The 23,507-nt window shown below is 37.8% G+C and overlaps 1 protein-coding gene across 1 annotated transcript in view; it reads right to left on the bottom strand.

The window, feature by feature from the left end:
• rap1gapb (RAP1 GTPase activating protein b) overlaps positions 1-23,507 on the bottom strand; it is a 65,330-nt gene that overhangs the window by 32,393 nt on the left and 9,430 nt on the right. Inside the window, exons 2-3 of the mRNA XM_016668907.1 lie at positions 10,459-10,552; positions 2,273-2,308 (exon numbers count right to left, since the gene is read on the bottom strand). Coding sequence (XP_016524393.1) covers positions 2,273-2,290 — 18 coding nt within the window. The 5' untranslated portion in view covers positions 2,291-2,308; positions 10,459-10,552. The remainder of the gene's footprint in view (positions 1-2,272; positions 2,309-10,458; positions 10,553-23,507) is intronic.

The following is a 23,507-nucleotide window of genomic DNA, read 5'->3' as shown; positions in this document are numbered from 1 at the left end:
AACGAAGCTTCGAGGCAGGTAAATTTTCCTCGAGGAATTTTAGTAATCGAGGTACTCGAATCATTCGAGGAATCGTTTCAGCCCTAGTACACAGCAAGGTTAGAAATGTATCAAATTTACAGAATGTATCAAATTCAGCAGATTTGTATCATACATAGTGTGTGAATGAGTGGAAATGACTTCATGTAGAAATATATTTGAACGTTCCAGTGAAGTGCTATATATAAGTCTGACTAATTTCCTTTCAAATTTGGACTATTGAAAGTAAAAAAGCTGAAATATGAACATAGTACTTATAATATTTAGGGCTGAAACGATTCCTCGAATGATTCGAGTACCTCAAATTATTAAAATTCCTCGATGAAAATTGATCTGCCTCGAAGCTTCGTTAAATTATGTTGTATTATTTAGCGCACGGTGTTCCGGCCGGAACATTAACTGCGTCGCGCAGAGCTCTCACTTCCGCCTCTGAGTTGTTGGAGAAAGCTAAGTGTAATCATCTTAACGTCCAATTTTCAAGTTCGGCCGGTGGGGATTTCATCGATTGATAATAATGCCCAGGTTTTCGAGGGACCAATAGACATCCTTAAAATGACTGGAGCGATGCCTGAAGTACGGCAGCCTTTCTTCTCCGGGACCTGCTGGTTCAAACCGAACGGCGGGAAGAGCGCTGAGGAGTATTTGTACAGGTGAGCGGATAGACTGAACACGGAGGGCGGCTGAGTAGCTGATGCTTACCGTGTAAATGTAGCTTTACGGACGAACCGCACAATACATTTTATATCACCCCGGTCTCAACAAACGGGAGGCGGAAATCATCTGAGTGTGACGAACGAAGGTGTCAAATCCCGTTGCTAACAAACTTGTGGCAAGGCACACCTGTCAAGCCTCCCGTTTTGGCAGGGAAACTACCGTTTTTTACCCCCTTTCCCGTATTGCTCTCGGTCTTACGTTCGTACTCGGGTCTACCGGTGGTATCTCCCCGCCACATTATGTTCGTTCGTCTTCCCCGGACCTACTGTAGGTCTCCTGGTCTATTTTCTACCTCAAATCCCGCCATCTTACAATCGTTCGTTCGAAGATGAATAAACTAAAAGCGGGGTATAGACATTTTTTTTAGAAGCGTATTTGTAAGCCTGCCTCTTTATTATTAAATTGAATAGAATTTCAGATTTTTGTATACATTTTCTTCAGGTTAACTGAGAAAGTGAGCTATTATGTTTACAGGTTAATTTTCTAAACTACAAAAATAGTAACCGTTAGTGTTAGGGATGCTCAAATATGAAAAGTTGGACCGTGTTGATATCCAGTAGTAACACTGGTGTTATGCTAGATTTACCAATATTTTATTTTATCTTTTTTTTTTATCCAATTACTCGATTAATCGCAAGATTAATCGATGGATTACTCGACTACTAAAATATTTGTTTACAACAGCCCTAATAATATATATATATATATATATATATATATATATATATATATATATATATATATATATATATATATATATATATATATATATATAAACTTGATCATTTGTGAAAGCAAATTAAGGTGTTCAAAAATAAGATTTAAAATCAATAACCAGCTTTAAAGAAACATAAGTTGTTCTTTATTAAGGCCCTACATACCTAACAAAATACAACTATTTTAGTCTCTGCTGGATTACTAAAAGTCTAAAAAATGTTGACACAAACAGACTAGATAGTCACAGCTGAAAGAAAACAGGTGAATTATGCAAGACCATAGCTCAAAGGAAAGCCACATGAATGCCTGTGAAGTCAAATATGATGTTTGATCAAACACCAACTGTAGCTCTCCCTTCAATATCAAATATATTTCAGACACGTCTGTGTTGCTGCTGCACTGACAAGACAAACTAGATGCATAAGAAGAACCTCAGCAAAATGAAAATCGTTACATTTCACACATCTGATGATGACACAGACAAAACTACCCATCTGTGAAGAGAAAACACAAAGGAGGCTCTGTTGAGCACATTCAGAAGCAGAAGGTTTCTGTAGACAGCCTGAAGCTGCCGATATAACAGACAGATGCAAGGACAAATACATACAAGAGCTGAACTCACTGGACTGCAGGGCGAAGTAATGTAGGGGAAAGTGAAAGAAAAAAAGGGGGGTCAGAAAACTGAATTAGCAGGAAAAAGTACGCCTAACGTGAGTGAAATTCTTAGTTTGCCATTTGATTAAAGCTTGTGAGAAGGAAAGCAGACAGTTTAATAGGTGAGCCAGGAGACCTGTTACTGTACCTGCATCCGTTCAATCATGGCAAATAGGTCTGAGGTCTGGGGGAGAGAGTTGACACCACAAAGGCACATGGGTTTTACATTCTGTAGAGATGTTACCATACCTTCCAGACTCGTCTTACATTTCTCTGCTTAATGAATAGCCTGATGGTACATTTCCAAAAGATGAAGAATGGAAAGTTTCATCACCTCAAATTAAATTTTTGCTCTGTCTGCACTCCCTGCCCCACTTGACATAGCTCTCTACATTCACTGCCAGCATAACCCTTGAAATTGCTCCTTTACGCTTTAAGATAAACACGCTGTAAACAAGCAACTCTCGGGGAGGGAAAATGAGCCTCAAAGCACCGGGGTGCTTCTCTGTGTCGCAAAAGCCAACTGCTCCTCTGACTGTTTGCAACTGCCAAATTAGCAAATTAGCTGCTGCACATCCTGGTTCTGCCATGTGAAGCACAAAGTCACATCAATGCGTGACTGAGACACACTCCGTGCTTCTTATCATGTAGCAAACAGAAAGAAAGCAAAAATTACCTGAGACTGAAAATTAAGTTTATTTTCAGTCATGACATAATTCGTATTTAAGCTAACATGTGTCCACTTGGAGAGCTGATTCTACTCATAAGATGGAAATATTTCAATCCAGCCAAAGAGTTTTAATTACACCTCAACCCCTCACTGTTACCGATCTTATGTGTTTTGCTCAGTGTTTTGTCCAATTAGCTGAAGCACTGGTGGAGGCTGGAGTCAAAGAAAATACCCTGAGGCATGAACCTTTCATCTGCAGAGTCCACATTAAAGGCTTGTAACAGTTACAACCTGCGCAGAAGGAGCATTGCAAAGAGCACTCGCAGCAAAGGCTGCACTGTCAGTTCACCATGTAACGCAACTGGACTGCAGTGGCAAGCTGACGTTTCCACATGACAGCTTAAATTTACTGAGGGGAGCTGCAGGCCCTCCAAAACACATGCACACTGAGGCATTGGGGAGAACATCCATCTTTTCACATGAACATGTACTGCAATGTACTCTTCTGACTCATGCACGCACCTGTCACTGCCTGCAACCAGGAATGCATCCGCTCATCCGATTCTGACCTCATAAAGCCAAAGGTGCAGCCTCAAACTATTGTTGCATGTAAAAATAAACACCACCATATGATGTTCAGGGAGACCCTGCTTCCCACATGACAAACACAGGTATTAACAAATATTCTCTTTTGCTCTGTCAAGATTATTAGTAAACTCCTCTGTCTCCACAGTAAAGTGATTAGAGTTGATCTCTCAGATGGCAACTGAAGTTAAATGCCCCTCATAAATTTGCATAATTTGTTACAGGTTTCCATCAGAGCAATCCATGTACAAATGCAAACAAATTAAACGAAGAGTCTTTTATTAGGCAAAAATACAAGATAAACCAATCTACTACTTCATTTTTGTCTGAGGAAAAAAAAGTGAAACTGAAATCAATTTCGAAAGTTACGATATCTACTGAGAAAAGAGTCTAAATCTTACAAGCAAATGTTTACATTACTCACATCACTGAGGCATCGTCTCTTGAGAAAAGGCTTACTATAGGGACTGTTCAGAAGTCCCTCCAATACGGCACCCTTTCCTATCCTGAGCTCAGTCATCATTCCACAAGTACAGATGCAGGCGAGCTGACAAGACTGCGGGTGTTAATGTCACAGTCAGCCAAATGGAAAAAAGGCAAGATTGACAGTGACACTTGACAATGACGCTCTCTCAGCAAGTAAACTTGGAGAGAAAACTCGATCGCTGTCCATCAGAAACCATACACAAATGTTTGAGTCAAGAGCTTGTGCTGTAATGTGAGAATATTATTTCTCCTTCCTTCCTCTTTTCAAATAACCCCCGGTGCCACCGCCCTCCCGGTGAAACAGACACACAGCTGTTCTTTAGGAAGTAGGACAGAGGAGGAACAATGTTGCTCCCCTCCCTGTCTTCTCTGCAAATATCTTCTCTTTTTTTCATGCAATCTCTCACACAAACTTACATGTAAACTGAAAGAAACTTCTTAGTTCTCTTTTTCTTATATTACAAGATGTGACTTATTCTGTTCCTCTTTTCTTTCATTTCAGATTTCTCAAGCCATCTCATTTGGAATTTTTTTTTTTTTTGTCCAGAAAAAATGTCAGTGTGGGAATTTCTGAAACACGACTCACTAAAGAGATAAAAAAAAAAAAAACATTGAACACTATTGTACAGCATGGCATGTTTTATAAGATGTTGAGATGAGGAATACATCAAGTATTAGTACAATCCTGGTAAGGATTTAAATCCTATATGGTTGAAGTACAACTTTCTATTTCTTGCAAGCCATTAGAAAATTAAAATAATGTTCTTACATAACATTTTTCTATAACTTAAAAGTAATACAGTGTAAGATAACATAGGCAAGTTGAAGTTCAGGCACATTTAGACTGAAATTCCTCAGCTAAATTTTTATGTGTGACAAACATGAAACATAAAATGCTGAAATTAATCTTACTATCTTACTGGTTTTCTTTTCAAACAAAACTTCTCCACTCCTACTGCTAAAATAACATAACATATTTCAAGAAGAGTTATTAATGCTATAGATATAATTCTTTGTTTTATTTATTTCCTCTATTATGTCCTTTCTGATTTAGAAACAGCTGGATGTCATCCTGACCCCCACTGGTCCTGCAGGTAAAACACTATTATCTGCTAAGTATTTATAAGAATGTGCTTTAAAGTCTCTGAGTTGAAACATTTATCTATTTGTGTGGATGTGATGTTTTTTGCTCCTGTAACTTTTGAATGTACATCATCCACCCACATTTCTATGATATAAGGACATTATGATAATAAAAGTATCTTATTTTTTCTTCATACTGGCTTTGGTGTTTTATGTCCCCATCTGGCCATCTCTTTCTAGAATTACTACCATCTCACTTTTGCTACAGCTCTAAAATAAACATCTAATTTGCAGAATATTATGTCTTAAGTGCCATTTTGCTCTTGTTAAGTAATGTTGGGAGTCTGACAAGTTGAGTTTATGTGTTAATTATCCAGGGTTTCCTCTCTAAGCCTTCAGTGGGCTGCCTATTTTACTGACAGACACACCAACCAACACAGCTTCATGCCAAGCATACAATCATTATTTTTAAAACGGGATGCGTCAAAACTCTCCACAATAGCAGAGCAATGATTGTTTGCATTTTTGCTCTTTCCAAACGGCAAATTTTGTCCTTTTTCATTAAGGAAGGTGAATGTTTAGACCTTTCTCCCATGTCATGTAGCAATCATATCCTTCTGTCTGTCTGTGTGGCAACAGGTGATGAAAGGAAGCTTACATCATGTTGCAAATAACTGAACAAACCCTGCAGTGTCTCTGGCTAAGAAAATACAAAGCTTAAAGGCTTGGAGATCATGACTTTAATATTTGAAGCTGTGTATACAAGACACTGTATTTCAGAGAATGATGAAGCCCGATCTTTACCACAGGCACAACAGCTGTGACTATCATTTGCACATAGTCAAGACTGAGTCTGACACAAGAGCATGAGGAAGTGGGAGACAGACAAGGAAATACAATATGAAACACACAAGGGAAGAAATAAAAGACAGGCTGTTGTTCTTTGAAAGTACGGCACTTTCTGTGAAAATCTTTCCATCAGACATTTCTCAAACATCCAATATCAACACTGACCTACTTCTAAAAAAAGAAGATTGAGATGCTTTTAAGTTAGCTTCTTCTTATACTGGATGGACCTAACCAAGATGATAATCATTTTTTCAGTTTGCAAAATAAGATGAACAAAATTGTGTATTTTTCTATATAGCAGAAATGATGGGAAGTTTCTATAAAACTCGTCGTAGTGGGGAGAAAAAAAAAGAAAGCAACTAACAACATGAAACTTTTAAGTGGAGTCTTTTAGCAAACAGGTTAGCTGAAAGTCACACTGAAATCCTCACAGAAACATTTACGGACAAAAACTGAACACTAATTGCATACTTATTTAAGTACAGCTGTTACAAGGAGGCAAAAGAGTGGGAGACACTAATTACTGTTCAGATTCACACAGTGAACTCTGGCATTGTTTTACTTGTAAAGCATACTGATTGTTGGATTGTACTGCTGAGAACAACACTTGAGTTGGAGCTGCTGGGAAAAACAATCTCCAAGCTGTTGGTGCAATCCTACTTTTTGATGTGATCCAATGAAGCGAAATGTGCTAGAAAATACAAAAACTGACAAAAAGCAAGTGAGGAGAGTCACGATCGACTTGGCTCAACTTTGGGACCTGAAGGCCTTCTGCCTGGTAAGCTGCTCAAATGTTTGTCTAAAGAGCCTATAATAAAGAGATAATAGATGTTCTGAATGCACTATCACCTTGTAAGCCCAAGGAGTTAATGTATGCACATATATTTTAGTTTAAGTTGATTACCAGCTTTTATGATGTCTGCATCTGCATCCTTGCCAAAGAAAGAGACACAAAGTGCAACAGAGAGTGAGCCACTGTTTCTGGGTGATCAAATGGCTCATTGATTGACTGAGTAAGTGAAAGTTCTGCATATGCTACATCTGTTCGAATATAGAAGTTATTAATATCCACGACTAGACCTTCAGTCTGCAAGCTGAGCACTAAAGCTTTGACTCCAGTAGGTTTTCACAGCCAGATCTCCATTTTAAATTCTACTCAACAGTGAGATGTTACCAAATCAATCTTCCTCCACCTCTCTTTCCCTCAAATGAAATTGTGTGGGTCACAAAGGCAAACTTAGAAAAATGAACTTCAAAGGACATCATTCAATTGGCTTAGAAGCCTCAGTTTTGGCCAGAAAAATCCATTTGTTTGGCTGGCAGAACAGACTACCCTGACCTCGCTGTGGCCACTGTGGTCTGGGCAACAACCACTGGAGTTACAGCAGTAGGGGTTTGCACAAATGATCCTCTTCAACTAATAAACACCTGAGGCAAGATTGCTGAATGTCACAGATAAGTACTCTGTATACCAAAGGAGGATAGTTCCTTCCAAAATGGCAAGAACAGTGAGTTTAGATCATAGAAGAGCGTTTGATTCCCCATCACACATCAGAGCATTTGGTAGAAAGTGGCTGTCCAAGAAATTACTGAAGTAATTGTGACAAAGGATTTTGTGAGAATGATTCATTTTTAAAGTAAGAATGATGCTGGACAAGGAGCAGTGTAGATATTTTCAACTGTGAAATCTACAACGGCAGACTACTGCACAGATCGAATTATAAACTGTTTTTCATGTTTCAAGTATGCTGTCCAGTTTGTTCAAAATAAGGAGGGCACTGTGTCTTCTAAGGTTATCTTTCTGAAGAATGCACAGAAGTAGGTCTCAGTGTGTTAAATATTTGTCCTGTTCTTTATTTTTAAATAAAGTTTTAAATTAGATGAAATCCCAGTCTATTTCTCCCTAAAGTCATCCAGTATTTTTATCCAAGTACCAGTTGGCATCACTGGAAGCAAATGTTGTACTTCCTTCAATTTTTCCCACATGAGCTGTAGAGTCAAGTAGTATGTTGCTCAGACTTAAATGAGAAAAAAATTAAAGGATGCAAAGAAACGTAAAGATACTGTTTGCATACATTTATGTCAGACACAGATAGCACAATTTAGCATTTTTGGAATGTATCAAACTGCATATTCATGAGTTACATGATGGAGTGAGCACACAACCAACAACTTCAGTCAACTGTAAAATAATTAGGTACACAAGCATGATATTGCTGTAGATTTTATCAAATCCAGACAAAGTTAGAATTAATTCTAAATGTTGAAGATATATACAGAAACGGCATTCATGGTAAATTTTGTCCAAGTTCAAACCGTCTGTTTCATGGATCTTAAACTCCGAACCTCAACGGTCAGTGTCTTGCAAATTTTAGATGCATCCCTGATCCGATGCTCCTGGATCTAAAAGCTGCAGGATTCTACCGTTTGATACCCAAGGTCTAGCTGTGCAGGAAAGTCAAACAATTTGACTTTATACAGCAGCTCTATATAGGTGCAATGAAACCATATTGGTAGAAGTAAAACAGCTGGACAGCTGGTAAAGTTACTTAGGTTTGAAAGCTTCACCTTGACTACTGTAAACATTCTTGCAATTGTGAAGTTCAAGTTTTGTCTCATCTGATCATAAAACCTTTTGGCTTTACTTTGGCCATCTGCAAATTCCAGTAAATTAGCCTTAATGTTAGTTATTTTAAGCCAGTGAGAGACGGAAATAATGGGATGTCTCTATTGGTATGTTTGAGGTAGGAAAAACTGCTGCACATCTATATTTGTCCCATGAGCCAGTGATAGAGGGCACATACTCTTCTGTCAGGCACCACACCAGCCTGCCAATGAGAGTTACTGCATCACTGATACTGATGCACTGGGGGCATCGAAGGCCTTTCACCTGGGGCCAAGACTTGAAGGATATGATGAGCCAAAAACATGGAGGAAAGCAGTGGGGATTCAAAATGCACAGATGGAAAGAGTGTAAGGCAGGCTAATAATGCAACTATTGCTTTTGAGACTGGGGTTATTTGGGGTAACAAAACCACTTTATGACTCGTGCAAATATTTTGACTCATCACTCATTCAAAATGTCATTGTCAGAATTTTTATAATTTTTTTCAAAATGCACATTTACACTTTAAACATTTCAGAGGTTGAAAAATAGAACTCAGGAGTAAGCAGTGGATTTTCACATATGGTTACCAGAGACACTCCATCTGAGATTACTAACCTGAAATAAAGGTCAGTCAGGTCAGTCCAGCACAGTCATGGTCATTAAAACAGGTATTTCAAAATTTGGCAACAGGGGAAGGTTCCAACTCTTGTTTGAAAGTGACATTAGCATCTCCATTGTCAGCAGAGGGAAGGAAGTAAGAAGCGCTGTAAAGTTTCCTGGTAGATTTCTGTGACTTGAAACACATCAGATTAACATCTATCGACTCTGAAAGCTTTGCAGTTGACATCAAACATCTTGGGTTCTGTGCCTCTCCACTCTTTTTGTATGTATGGATTTTTATTTCATCTGAAAGGAAGACTTTGGACTTCTGAGAAAAAGTTCACTCTTTTCTTTTCTCCTTATTAGTTTAAGTAAGATGCTTCTGATGCTGTCTGCGGCTCATGAAAGGCTTAACTGAGGGAATGAGACTGCCATAAGCCCATAAAATATCTATGTGGTGACTCTTGAGGCCCTTACTTGGAAAAATACACTTCAAAAGATGATTCAATCTCATCTAGATTTTTGAATGAACTATTCTCCATCATCCTCTCAAAATTGTAGTTCTTCCTGCTGCTTTTTCACCTTTATCTACCACATTTTTCCCTCCACTAAACATTATATTAATACATGTAAATTAAGGGCCTCTGTGAACAACCAACTTCTTTAATACTGACATTTAGTGGCTCACCTTCCTTGTGGAAGGCATCAATGATAAGTCTAATACTCAGTCTCCTCATGATTTTGAAGATAACAATACGACCAAAACAAAAACATTTAGGAAGTAAAACTCTTGGTCATATGTCTAGTTTCCTGAGAAGTTTGGTGTTTCTATTAGCTGTGAGCCACCATGGAAATTCCTAAAAATAAAATAAATATATGACTATGTTTTGAGTGCAATTACAGATGGAATCAATGATATTCTATTTTATATTGAAATGTGCCTGTTTAAAAGCTGGTTTGAAGTTTTGCAAAATTTAGTTCAGCACTTCCGCATAAGTCTGTTATGTAACACTGCCTTCATGGACAGCCGTTTATTCAGAAATAGTTCCTCTCTGATGGACTTAACTCTTTGCAGTTCAGCCAATCAGAGAATGCTGTAACTACTGAGAGCCAATCAGCTTAGCTGCTGTCAAACTTGAAAGCTGTCCACTGCTGTCAGCTGTCACTGCCATGTCAGAATGATGCAGGCAGCTCCACCTTGTCCATCTCTGTTGTCATCAGAGCCAGCTGTCCTTTCACGAGGCAACAGGGTTCACGCACCCTGCTTCACATTTTAACCATCTTCCCTCAACCTGATGCATCTCTGACTCATCCAGCAAAATGATGAATTAAGGCACTCAAATGTCAGCTTTAGAGTCCTTGTTTTTTAGTGGCTTAATGCGACTATAGACAAAATGTTCCAGGGATGAGGAATGTAAAGAAAAGATAACAGGGAGTTAAAGACGCGTGTTACCTTTACTGACGAGAAACGAGGAAACAGAGGGTGGGACTGTGGCAGTAAGGGATTTATTTCATCAGATATTCGGGGAATCCTTCCATCTTGTTTCCTGTGAGTCAGAGAGGATCGAGGGGCGGGGATGAGAAAAGGGACAGAGACATTACTGAAAAGTTTTATTTATGCAATAAGAGCGTGGGGAAGACAGACAATGAAACCCAAATGAGTCATGACACCTAATGTAGACCTTCCGAAGTCTCTGAATAGAGCCGGTGTTGTGCCACAATACTTCTTTCCTCAAAGCTTTCGCAAAACATCATTCCTGTTTTACATAGTTTTTGCCTTTGCTGCATTTTGATCTAAGTTTTTTTTTTCCTTTATTGAACAAAACTGTACAGAACAGACAGGATTTTCAATAAAGAACAGTACATCAAAAGCGATTACAATATATAATGCATAAAGAGTCCATTGTGAAAAAAATCACAGGATAAATTCAAGGAAGTAGAAATATGTATTTTAAGGAAATGAAATACAGTAATACAAAATATGTGAATCTAGGAGAAAATATACAAACAAACAAACCAAATAAATGACTAAAAGAAAAAAATAAGTTTGGTAAAGTATTCTTTGTAATTTGAAAGGAACATATTGCTCTTTTATTATTAATCAATGTGAGGAATTCAATCAGAGATTTCAGTTCTGACAAAAAATGAGTAATATTAGGTATCAAGTTTGGAAACTTTTATTTGGGAATGAATAAAAATTGTATATATGATGATAAAATTACACATATTTTCAGAGTTACTTTCAGAGTTACTGTAAAAGCAGATAGAATCCATCAGTCACAATGTGCATTCATTTTTATTTGAAGAAAAAATGAGATTCAAGGTCACTCCAAATTTTTTGGGAGATCTTCACAACTTAGAAATCAAATGTGACGTCCCGACCGGAGGTTAAAAGTGCTATTAAGAATAAATGTCGTGAAACTGCTGCAATAGAGAGGAATGCGATGAAGTCCAGACACCAGGAAGAACAGAGAAAATTGGTAGAAGAAAGGACCCTCAGCTCTCCTGTGCTCACCTGCAGCTGTCTCCACTTTTCCTCTGCTCTCTCAGCCCATACTCTGCTCCGTTTGATTGGACTGAATTACCAGTGTGACTAGGATTCTGGTCGCATTACACGACTTCACGCTTCGTCTCACACAACAGTCAGTCACTGGAGGTGGCAGCCCTTCTGTGCTGCATCCTGTTCACAAACCTGTAGCAGCGGGCACCTCTAAACAAAAGTATAACGATACAATCTGATTTCTTGGTGAGAATGGAGTGAGAATTGAGAGGGGGTAGAAGTGTGCTCTCACCATCACATATTTCCCTCACTCTGCCATTTTGGTTGAAACCATTGTGGTTCAAAGGCAGCAAAGCTGAAATAAGATCCATTACACACAATCTCTTGTCTGCAACACAGTCCATTAATAGATATCAGACTTCCCTCCATTACACTTGAGGAGGATCTATAAGTCTGAGTAAACAGAGCTCCACTCCCCTGACATCAGACTGCTGAACTGGACTGAGGTTAGAAAATCTATTACGAATGAAGCTCTTTGTAACCTTTAATCTCTGCTGAATGACTGAAAACAGTTAGACTGCTGGACTCTCAAAAACATACATTTAAAGTGTGTCCTTTGTTTCTCATATTACCATGTATCACAGTGGGGAAAAAAAGTCAAACACCACATACCGACACTGACTGCACATTGTGTTGTGTACAACAGCAGATGTAAAAAGGAATAAAGGCAACTGATCTGACTTGATCTTTTACAACTTTCTAATGGGAAGACTCATTTATCTACATAGTCTACATAGTGTCTGTCAGGCAGCCTTCCTTCCCGTATCTATCTGTTTAAATCTTAATTGATTTATGAATTTAAGCCTTGCTTTTGTTGTTGAAAGTTTAAACTAATTCAGTGAATTAGGCCTCACCGTCTGTCTTGGTCACAACAGCATTTTCTGGGATTCAATATCTGAATCTTTTGGAGACTGTATGACATTCTGTGATTGTAGTTCAAGACTTTTGTCTGAATCGTTTTCCAATTGTCCTCTGATCTGTGTTTGCTGTCTGTGTACAGATTAGAAATGTGAGGACTGTGATTAATTATTAAGTGTGGACCTGCTTCTGTTTCTACACTGCTCAAAAAAATAAAGGGAACACTCAAATAACACATCCTAGATCTGAATGAATGAAATATTCTCATTGAATACTTTGTTCTGTACAAAGTTGAATGTGCTGACAACAAAATCACACAAAAATCATCAATGGAAATCAAATTTATTAACCAATGGAGGCCTGGATTTGGAGCCACACACAAAATTAAAGTGAAATGTTCCCTTTATTTTTTTGAGCAGTATATAAATGTTTAAGGGTTGATGTTTCTGATTGCTACAACTAACTTAGTTGCCAAACCATTGTGCAATCTGTAACCTGTAACAGCATAAAGATACATGTCTTGCTAGTTAGTTACCGTATGCCTTTAAAATCTTTTAAATAGGCATACCCATGTGGACAGAATAGAATAGAATAAAATACAAAAATCCTTTTTTGTCCATTGGTGTACCAGCAACCAAGCGAAATAAATGGGAGGGAGCAGATTCACTCAAATACAAAAATGCATGCTGAGAATATGAGACTGTAAAATAAATGCATGTTTACCACATAATGCTAAAGCAGCATTTGAAAGTGTTAACCGGTTTGTAAAAAATATTCTTAAATCACCACATTGAAGTTCAAAGCAGATAGCCATAAATTTACAAAAATGCTAAAATGTAAAAGTGACAGAAAACAGAAATATCCACATTATTTTCCGAGAAATGAAGACTTTTACTTTTGCGTGAATTTGTTGAGACATACGGCCAACATGAGAGTATAAGAAAAATTAAAGAATACACTATAATTTTGAAAAGTGTGTTTGAAACAACACAACATGTGCAAAGAAATCTTCATATATTTGTTCCATTTGTAGATGTTTGATGGGATAATAGTTCTGAAATTCCATCCACTTTGCGTGAATGTAGTTCATATCATAAAAGTGGAAACCAAGCAGGGACTAAGTTCTATACACCCTGTTTCAGGACGTATGATAAATAAATAAATAATAAAAGAAAAAAAAAAACAATAAGGAACATTTAGATGAGCTACATTTAGAGAATCATAGAGAGCAAAAGACATGCAATCAAATACCATCACCCCCACAAATCCTGCACTGATGGTTTTATGTGAAAAAGGGCTTTTCTCAATTATCTGCCTCTCTGGAGGCAGAGAAGTTCACTGGTGTGGCAGATTAACTATTACCGTGAAAATGATGTGGATAAGAGCATAAAAAGGACAGATGCAGTTAGTAGGAGGTGTAGACCCCAGTACCACTTATTTAGCTGAGTTAAAGAATACGAGTTGCCCTGTCCATTAGCTGCTTCCTCATTATCTAAGGTGAAAAGTGTTTTTGCCAATTATACGTAACTTATTCTTTGCTGACTTGAGCATTAAGAGTAAACTCAGCGCTAAAACCTACAAAACAAGTTTTGTTTCTGCCAAATGAAAAGGATGTTATATTCTAACTAATAACGCACAGAGAATTATCCACTGAATTGTCTGAGTGCATCATTTCTACCAATAGTTTGTTTTACTCCTACATTTATCTTCCAATCAGACATTTGTTTTTTTCTATTCTACACACACGATTTGAAGCTTTTTTCTCCTCTCAGTTTTTTTTCTCTTTTTACAGCTGCAGTTGTGTTAATGTGTTTGTTTCCTAGCAACATGATGAAGCCCCTGAATCAATGAGAAATAATCCCAAAATCACAAATTGCAGCATGACTGCTTGCATGGAATTAGACAGAAAACCAGATCCATTATACAACATGTGAGTCATGTTAAAGGTAAATTAGATCTTTGGGATAACAATTTCTTTTATATTAATAAATAGGGTGAAAAATTTATGATTTTAATTCTAACTACAATTTGCACTCTGACCGAAAATGGAGCTTTATGCAAGATGAGCCAAGAATATTACAAAATATAAACCATTTTCCTATTCAGTGCCTCACCAAAGTATTCACATTCATTTAACTTTTCACATTTTGGTAAGTTTCAACTATGATCTTCAGGATTTCATTGGGATTTTACAAGAGTTACTCTCTACAGCAGTGGTTCAGAGCTGCAAGTTGCTATTAATAATTTGGCAAAAAAAGTGCAGAACCAAAACTTAAAACAATATACATCTATTTTTCTTCTATTTTCTTGCATAAGATGAATGACAAAAGTATCAGTAATATTTATGATTTTTTTTCTCATCAAGTTGGAAAGTAAGCAGGTTTTCTGTTTAAATTATCTCTTACAAACATCAACACCTCATAGAAGAGAATGTATCAATCCTCTTTTTGTAAATATGTTATGCTTTTCTTAGTTTTAAAACCTAAAAACAGAAACAAAATGGTGGTTGTTTAAAAGCGACCACAAATTTTCTATCAGATATTCACTAAAAAAAGTTTAAGTTGTCTTTTCACAAAAGGTTATGCAACATTTATGGCTCTTTATTTATTTATTAAATGTTTTATACAGGAAATTAATAGTTGAAATTTATTTAGCTGGCTCTCGAGCAACCATGGACCACTTGGTTACTTCTCTGTCTCCCACTGTCCAGTCACTTCAAGGGGACTTCTCTGCTGTTTTCAGGATGCCCAAACCTTTGCATATTGGTTAGTTAGTAAAACTGAACAGACCACATCATTTGTTCTATGGTGATAAAACCCAGTGCAGAATAAAAGAGCAAATTCTACAGACTAAATCAAAGCTAAATTTAGACCTTGAAGCATTTTTATTTTGATAGCTTTTCATTTACAATGTTTTCTTCAGGTAATCTCCTGATTTTCTGCTCATTCATGGTGGCTAGAATGTTTCTCAAATGGACACAAGGCAGTCTGAAATTAAATCCACCAATTAATCCTGTGTTTACCAGTAGCAGTCTCTATGGAGTGTGTGGCTCATGAAGTCTGAGAAGAATTTCTGCAATCCAATCATGTTGAAGGCCAAGTTGTACTTCTAAATACCAACATGTTTCAGTAAAATGGATTTAAACATTTCAGGATGAGAAAATGTGTCTGCAGAGTACACAAAAGATCAGAGTAAATAGAAACAGATGATAGGTCAACAACATAGCTTGCTATCCAAGTAAATTTTCTCTGAGGGCATGCAGAACATAAAACCTTTGGACTGAAGACTAAATAAAACCTTTGATATCCATAGACAAACTGTCATGTATTGAATAAAGCTCATCTGAAATATACCGAACAAGCGCCAATGTGCAAAACAATTTATTGTTATGTTTAGCTTTGTGTCGTCACTTATGCAATCAAGCAAGTATTAGGATTAATCACAAGCATGAAACATATTTTAGGAAATATTTCAGTATTTCATATTGATAAAAAATTGAAAATTGTTCAAATTAATGCTAAGGGTAAATCCAGCAGGCTCTTTGGCAGTTAGACAATGGCTGCTCCAAAATCCTTCTGACCTCAAGCTTAATGTTGGCTGTGTGTCCAGCTGAACAATGCACTGGTTACTTTGGCAATGAAAGTTAGCTAAAAACCCTGTTGGCAGAGTCAGACATCATCTTGTCAAATGTTGCTATTATGGGCTTTCCAAATAACAGAATAACACGGTCTGTTGCAGCTGATCTAATGGGCTTATATACATTTCCCCATTAGCATGAAGATCTTGAGTGACATAGATTAACAGAGAGATAAGAAAAACAACCTTTTGTTCTGCATTTCCAGTGCCTTCCATAATTTTTGATGCTTTCCACATTTTGCTATATTACATCCACAAATTTCCTGTGTGGGTTTTTAGGAAATAAACCAACACAGAGAACAGAATAATTGCAAAGGGAAAGGAAAATGACATATGCATCTTAAAAATGTGCTACAAAAAAAAAAAAAAACTAAAATATGAAGCATGTATTTGTACTAAGTACTCTCATATCTCAAACAGAACTCTTTTGAAGAGCGAGAATTCCTGTTTTTGTATGTCTCAAACATCTATCCATTTTCTATGCCTGTGTAATGCTTGCAAGGTCGTAGGAAGGATGGTTCATATCTCCAGGAATCAATCGGTGAGAGGCGGGGTACACCCAGGACAGGTCAGTACTTTATCAAGCAGCTGCCAGAACATGCCATAATTTATACATGCAATCAGTGGACATGCAGATTGTAAACGTGGCTAAGATAACAAGCATTAAGATTATGTTTGGTTAATTGTTGAAAGGTGTGGTAGATCTGCCACAACTTTAAAACCACTTGCCTAATATCATGGTGGCCACCATAGTTTTTGGCTTGTCGTTCAGTGAAAACTGAATCTCTGGAGATGTTTGACGAAGGCCAACAGGATCACACTTGCTTTACTCATGTTAGTTAAACTGTGACTGTTTTATAAAATGAGGAGATTAAATCATCTGAGAAGAAAGGTGCTCAAGAAGTTCAACTTTGAAGGCAATGACTTCAATCATTTTGTTTGTGTGTGATCTCTTTCACTTCCAGAAAACATCAATTGTTGATGCAAGTTCTAAGATTTAGTTTTTTAAGGATCCAATACAAAAATGGACTTTCAATGATGGAGTGTACAACTTTTTCTGAAGGAAAAGCTCCAAGTCCATCTAATGAGAAGGCCAGTCTACCAACCAAGCTGACCGAAGTGTGGATGCATATCTGCTCTGTTCCTTCCTGTATATTGATTCACTGTTGTGTCTCCAGTCTAGCCTGTTGTTCAGCTGAACACCAAAATATTTATATTCCTCCACAACCTCCACTTCTTCTCCCATGATGGAAACAGTCTGTTTCTCTGGAAATCTACAATATTCTCCATTGCTTTGTTCACATTTAAGATAAAACAGTTGTTCCCAGTCTACAAAGCATTCACAAAGCGCTACACCAGCTGTTCTCAGCTTTTTCTCCATCTCCCATACACTTAACTTGACTGCAGATGTTGCATATTATTTTCTGTAAGTCTGCTGTGAACAGTGCAATCTCATTTGTCGTCATTTGTTGCAGCAGCAGCATCAGAACCCCGGACTTAAAACTTTGAACTTGAATTGAAATGAATTTACACTTCCAACTTGATGAATAACAGTTATACCTGCAAGAAAAAGACACCTGTGTGTCTTTTTTACCAGCTCCATAGGAAAATCTGTCTTAAGACCTCTATTCTGATGTTGAGGTCAATGTCTAATTTAAAGTCTGATGCACTAATGTAAGCAAAGATGATTGCAAGAACCGTCTTGTCGCTTGGGTGTCCAGGAATGTAACAAATGCTGCTCATCTTCTGTGCTGTTTGACATCTTATCCAAAGAAAGTCACTACATCATTTAATTCATTTAAAACTGATAACAATGCAGAAAAAATTTGACTGGCTGTGTACGACATGTAATAACAATGTCCTGTCTTCCTCACCATCTGTGGACTAAGGAGATTCTTCCAACTCATTATGAGGAAATGTTTTGTGTTCCCATGAACCACAAACTGATGTTTTAGGTCATACTTCAAAAACTGTAGGTTTGGCAAAAAACAACAAAGAGAAGCAAGAAAAAAAGGTTTTGGGAATGTTCAATGCAGAATCAACAAGTAAGCATGACTAAATCTGTGTGCATATGATGTTCTCATTATCTAATAGCTTCCAAGAATTTATGTGACGTGACATGCAGAAATTAGTTTTAGTTTGGATGCATACATTTTCACAACCAGGTTACAGTGGACCCTCAATATTTGCAGGGGTTACGTACTATAAACGCTGCAACTACCTAAAATCTGCAAATACTCAAATATTTGAGAGGCCCTCTAAAAATGCCTAGAACTGCCTATTTTAATAGTTCAAACATCAAATATACCTTAACATAAATCATTACTAACATTGGAAAATATGTTGGCGCTGTCGCAGATGTAAACATTCCTGCTCTTTCTTATCTTTGCCCTTGGGATACAGTGAATCAGTTACAGAGAAATAAGGGCCGCTTCAGGATTGGCTGGTTTACAAACACCTGCCAATAGTGTGTCAAGTAGCATTGTCCCTAAGTATTTGTTTCCCAAGCTGCATTTTAATTCAAATATTTCAGATATGTTCAACAATAAAATCTGAAAATAGGCACATTTTTCAAGAATAATGTTCCACAGAAATATCCACAAATTGGTGAATCCTTGAATACTGAACAGTAAATAAGCCGGATTCACTTTATCTCAGCTTTTATACTCTTTTTGTCCTTCTAACAGATTTCTTTGCTTTTCTGTTTAATTGCAAAGGATAAATGTCACACTATCCTGTGAAATTCTATCAAAAACTTTTTTGTTGCAGAAGTTTCAGAATTTTCTTTTGTGGTTTTGTTTTTTTTTTTTTTAAATCACAAAAACTGAAATGTTAACGAGTCACTACACATTTGAAAGTATAATGTTGTAATAACATTTCTTGTTGTTTGTCGTTACAAGCAACATCTGAGTCAATGCTACCACCAACTGGGAAACATTGCAACAGGAAAACTTGGGTCATACACTTATTATAAGGTGTGAATTGCCAGTGGAGGTCCTGATAACATGTTTTTCTCATTGCAGTATTTGAAAAAGGAAATGGGTTTCCAATGCAAATGACTCTACAAAAACACCAAAATCAACACACCTATCACCCGCACCACAGGGGGAAACAGCAATTTGCTTCCTGTCTTAATTTGAGAACATGATTGCTGCCCGCGTTTTTGGAGTATTTCGCTAAAAATCCAAGGTTGTTGCCATCACCCACTTCTTTTATCAATGTCACCAAGCGAAAGATCTCTGAGTAAAGCCAGAATGACTAATGGGAGGCTTCACTTTGGCAAAACACAAACTTTGCAGACATGCTGGCACATTTTCGGCTTACTAATCATTGATTTATGAGGCAAATGAGGCTCAATTAAGTTCAAGTGCTCACAAGAAAGTATGCGCATCTCCAGTTCATTCTCTTTGTAACAACATCAGGTTTCACTGCATTGTTATGACATTTTTGCCCTGGGCTTGCATATCTAGGATTCATTATGTATACTGAGCACAAATAATAATTAGATCACAGTTTTGCTTTAGGAAGAATATTTTGCCCTGATGCATCTTTTCTTCTCCTAGTCCAACAAAGACGTGGGCACTAAGTGGCACACACACACAGACACAAACACACGCAAATGCGCGCACATACACACACACACCCAGACATTGTTTGATTGTTCGCAACTACACACATAAACCCCTATGCTTTGCAGGTCCACTTAGTAGAGAGCAACTAATCTAATCAAGTCCAGCAGCTAATGCACAATGAAAGCAGAGTCATTTACTCGAGATAAAATACGTCTACTTCCTGTGTGGACAACAGCAGCAGGCACATAGAGAAAGTTCAGCATTCAGAGTGGCACCCAGTGGGATGAAGAGATCTGAGCTGATCAGCAGAGTTGTACAAGAGGCACAATCTTTTGAGCTGCGTCTATCCCGTCAGTTCCTCCTTTATCTGTCAAGTCTTGTCATTGAGTTAAGCTCAATTCATCCGTCTTCCGTCATCAGCAGTTTATCCCCACAAAGGCAGTGCACTCTTTCATATATCTCTCCATGCTCACCTGTCTTTGGTGCTACCTCACTCACAGCTCAGCCTTCCCTCTTCAATAACTTGGTGCTCGTCCGCGTATCGCTCGCTCCATGCGTCTGGCTCAGCCTCTCTATCCTCCAACACCTGCTGTCGAGATCAGCCTCTCGCCTGTCAGATGATGCTGAGAGGAGCCCTCCCCTCTTCATCCTCCCCTCCCTGTTTTCCTCTCTCCCTCTCTCAGCCTCTCCTCCTCACATGCTTGTGTTCACGCTGCTGCTGCTGCTGCTGCTTTTTAATCTAAGGCGGTCACAAGCGCTTTCTTCTCTCTGTCTCTCTTATGTTTCCATCTGCACATCCTGTCTTTTCTCTTGATCTGTTTGTGACAGAGAGAGATGCACATCCGAGCTCGAGCTGTTCCTTTGCCTCAGTGAACCTGCTTGTTAATTGCAGAATTTGCTCATTCAGTAAGACACAACTGCAGACAAATCTACGTTTGGAAGCAAAGTTTAAAAAAAGACAACAAAAGCCAGAACACAACCTCATTTGCTGGGAGGATGCAGAGACATTAGATTTCTGTGTCATCATCTGCCTCTCTCTGACAACTTGTTTCAACATCATAAAACCCCTTGTGCTGAAATGAGCCTAAACACCCCATTGTCCATTTGACACATTAGTGGCAGGCAGCGAGCTGAGAAGCTCTCAAATGTTGCAGATTTTGTAGCACACTCGCACATAATGGGGAAAATGACTTGCTCAGCTCGCAGAGGAATGAGCATAGGTCGGAGTTGTGCAGTGTATTACAGAGTAATCACATTTTCCTCTTTGGCGAGAAGCCTGATCTTTGTGCATGAACATAGAAGAGTCAAATACATTACTAGGTATTATGCATACAATCACAAAAGAGTTGAATAACAAGCATTGCTGGAGTCTACTCCAAACACAACAGTGTCCACTGGTAAATGATTTCATTTCAAATTTACTTATTTAACTAGATCCAGTTTAATTTAGTACTAACATACAAATGGAAGACATGAGCAGAAGAATTTCAGTTTCGAGAGGCGACTTGACATGCCCAGATGAAGTGATTATTCAGAGATGTGTCATCCATGCTGAAACTCTGACTCAACTTCATAAAAAGGTGTTTTAACTCTGTCACTCAACTGCTTTGGTCAAAACAAACATTTAAACAACAAAATAAACCTGAAATCTAATCACATATAGAGTAAAACAACTGTGACAGAGGAATTATGTTTATAGTCAAGTCATAAATTTCCTCCTCCAATGTCTGCTTCTTAAAGTGTTAGCCTGTCCTGTTACCACGCTTTGTAGGATTTTGCAGTTAGCATTTTTACAAATTTGCAGTAAATAAAAGGCTTACATGCAATAAGAATATGTTGCTGTATTTCAGTAGTTTCTGAAATGCTCTTGTTGGCTGAACAGTTTTAATTTTTCCACAGTTGAGGGTTTCTGAGCATGTCACAGCAGCTCAATCTGATTAAGTATGGACTTTGACTAGTCCACTCCAAGACTTTGATCACTGTGGAGGTGGAGTCTCTTGAAGGTTTGAAGGCTTCATCAATTATGACAAGTCGTCCAGGCCTTAACGCAAAAAAGCAAGCCCAGACTATTATACAATCATCGCCATGTTTTGGTATGATGTTATTTCTCTAAAATACTGGGCTGTTTTAATGCAAAATGTAATGGGACCCATGCTTTTCAATAAGTTCCATCTTTGTCTCATATGTCTGCTGGGTTTACCCAGTCTTTTCTCTTTTGTTAAATCATGACCACTGGCCTTAACTGAGGTAAGAGAAAATGTAAATGTCTACTGTAAATGTTGAATTAGGTTTTCTGGGACCTCTTAGATGAGCTGTTGAAGAACTGCTGAAGTAATTATTAGGTTGGCCAGTCATGGCAAGAGTCACTACGGTTCATTGTTTTCTCGATTTGTAAACAATGGCTCTTACTTTGGATCAATGGAATCCCAGAGTCTTAGAAATGGCCCTGTATCCCTTTCCACACTACAAATCAATGAAGTCGTTACTCTATGCTTCTTGAATAACAAAAAACCAAACGGTGAATGTGAGCCAAAGTTTTCAGATATCTGTTGGCAATCAACACAAATTTGTGTATGAAGCAAATCAAATCACAAGAACTTAATCATACACTTGTGACAGTGAAAGAAACACACAGAGCCTGCTATCCTTTCATTTGCTGCTTCAGTGGCTGCTCCAGTTAATCCACGCTGTGTCTCCCAGCACACAGGTCCCAGGTAAGCCGCTCAACCAGTCACCACAGAAAGATATCCCGTGTGTACTGGGATAACCTGGACACAGTTGAACAGCGGAGAGGGAGATTATGACACATGCAGGTTAAGTACAGTCAACACCTTTCTCTGGCTGTTTCAATTCTCTTCCTTGCCAGCAGGAAGGATCAGATGATGAAAGAGCAAATCTTGGTTATCATGGGGAGAGCAAATGTTTGTCAAACCAGGACAGAAGAAGGGTGATATCTCTGTAGATTATCTGTCTTTTTTTTTTTTTAGATTGCTATACAGAAAGTCATAATTGCCATATTAAACATTTTGTAATTGGAGAAGCAAATATATACTGCTCAAAAAAATAAAGGGAACATTTAACTTTAATTTTGTGTGTGGCTCCAAATCCAGGCCTCCATTGGTTAATAAATTTGATTTCCATTGATGATTTTTGTGTGATTTTTTTGTCAGCACATTCAACTTTGTACAGAACAAAGTATTTAATGAGAATATTTCATTCATTCAGATCTAGGATGTGTTATTTGAGTGTTCCCTTTATTTTTTGAGCAGTGTACGTGGGTTAAGATTAGACTTCTCTGAATTAAATATTTTTTATTTAGTAAGCTTTACTCCCCTGTTTGTCCCACTCTTTGCTTCCTTTTCTATTCACACTCCTTTCCTTAGAAAAACGGAGTTTAACGTTTACACACAGTCCAAGAGTGCCGGTACCAATGCAGACATGAAAGATGTAACAATCAAAGAAAAAACAGAGGATGAGGGCATGACAATGCATGACAGAAAGACTAAAATTTAAATAACACCATGGAACAAACATTAATAACTCTAATCAAGTGGAAAACAAAAGCAAGAAGGCAAAAATTTAGGAACAAGTTTTCTGAAATATGCCAGGATGGAAAGAAGTGAGTGAAGACCAGCAGAAGCTTCCAAAGAAAAAATGTACAAGAAAACCAACTGATGGCCCACCTAAAAATAAAACTGAGAAAACTCCAAGTTTCAAAACTTAAGAAAACAAAACCACAAAGAATGCAACAGAGTTGTGGAATTTTCCTGCTCAGTCTTTCCTTATCTCCAAAGTGTTGGTAAAGAATGTTATGTGTAGGATGTAGAGTAATATAGAAGCACAAAATGCAAACTGAAACCACCCACACCCAAACTA

This window comes from Poecilia formosa, unplaced genomic scaffold, assembly GCF_000485575.1.
Source record: "Poecilia formosa unplaced genomic scaffold, Poecilia_formosa-5.1.2 Scaffold18, whole genome shotgun sequence".
In the NCBI taxonomy this organism is placed as follows: Eukaryota; Metazoa; Chordata; class Actinopteri; order Cyprinodontiformes; family Poeciliidae; genus Poecilia; species Poecilia formosa.
This window is presented reverse-complemented; position numbering and strand designations above follow the sequence as displayed.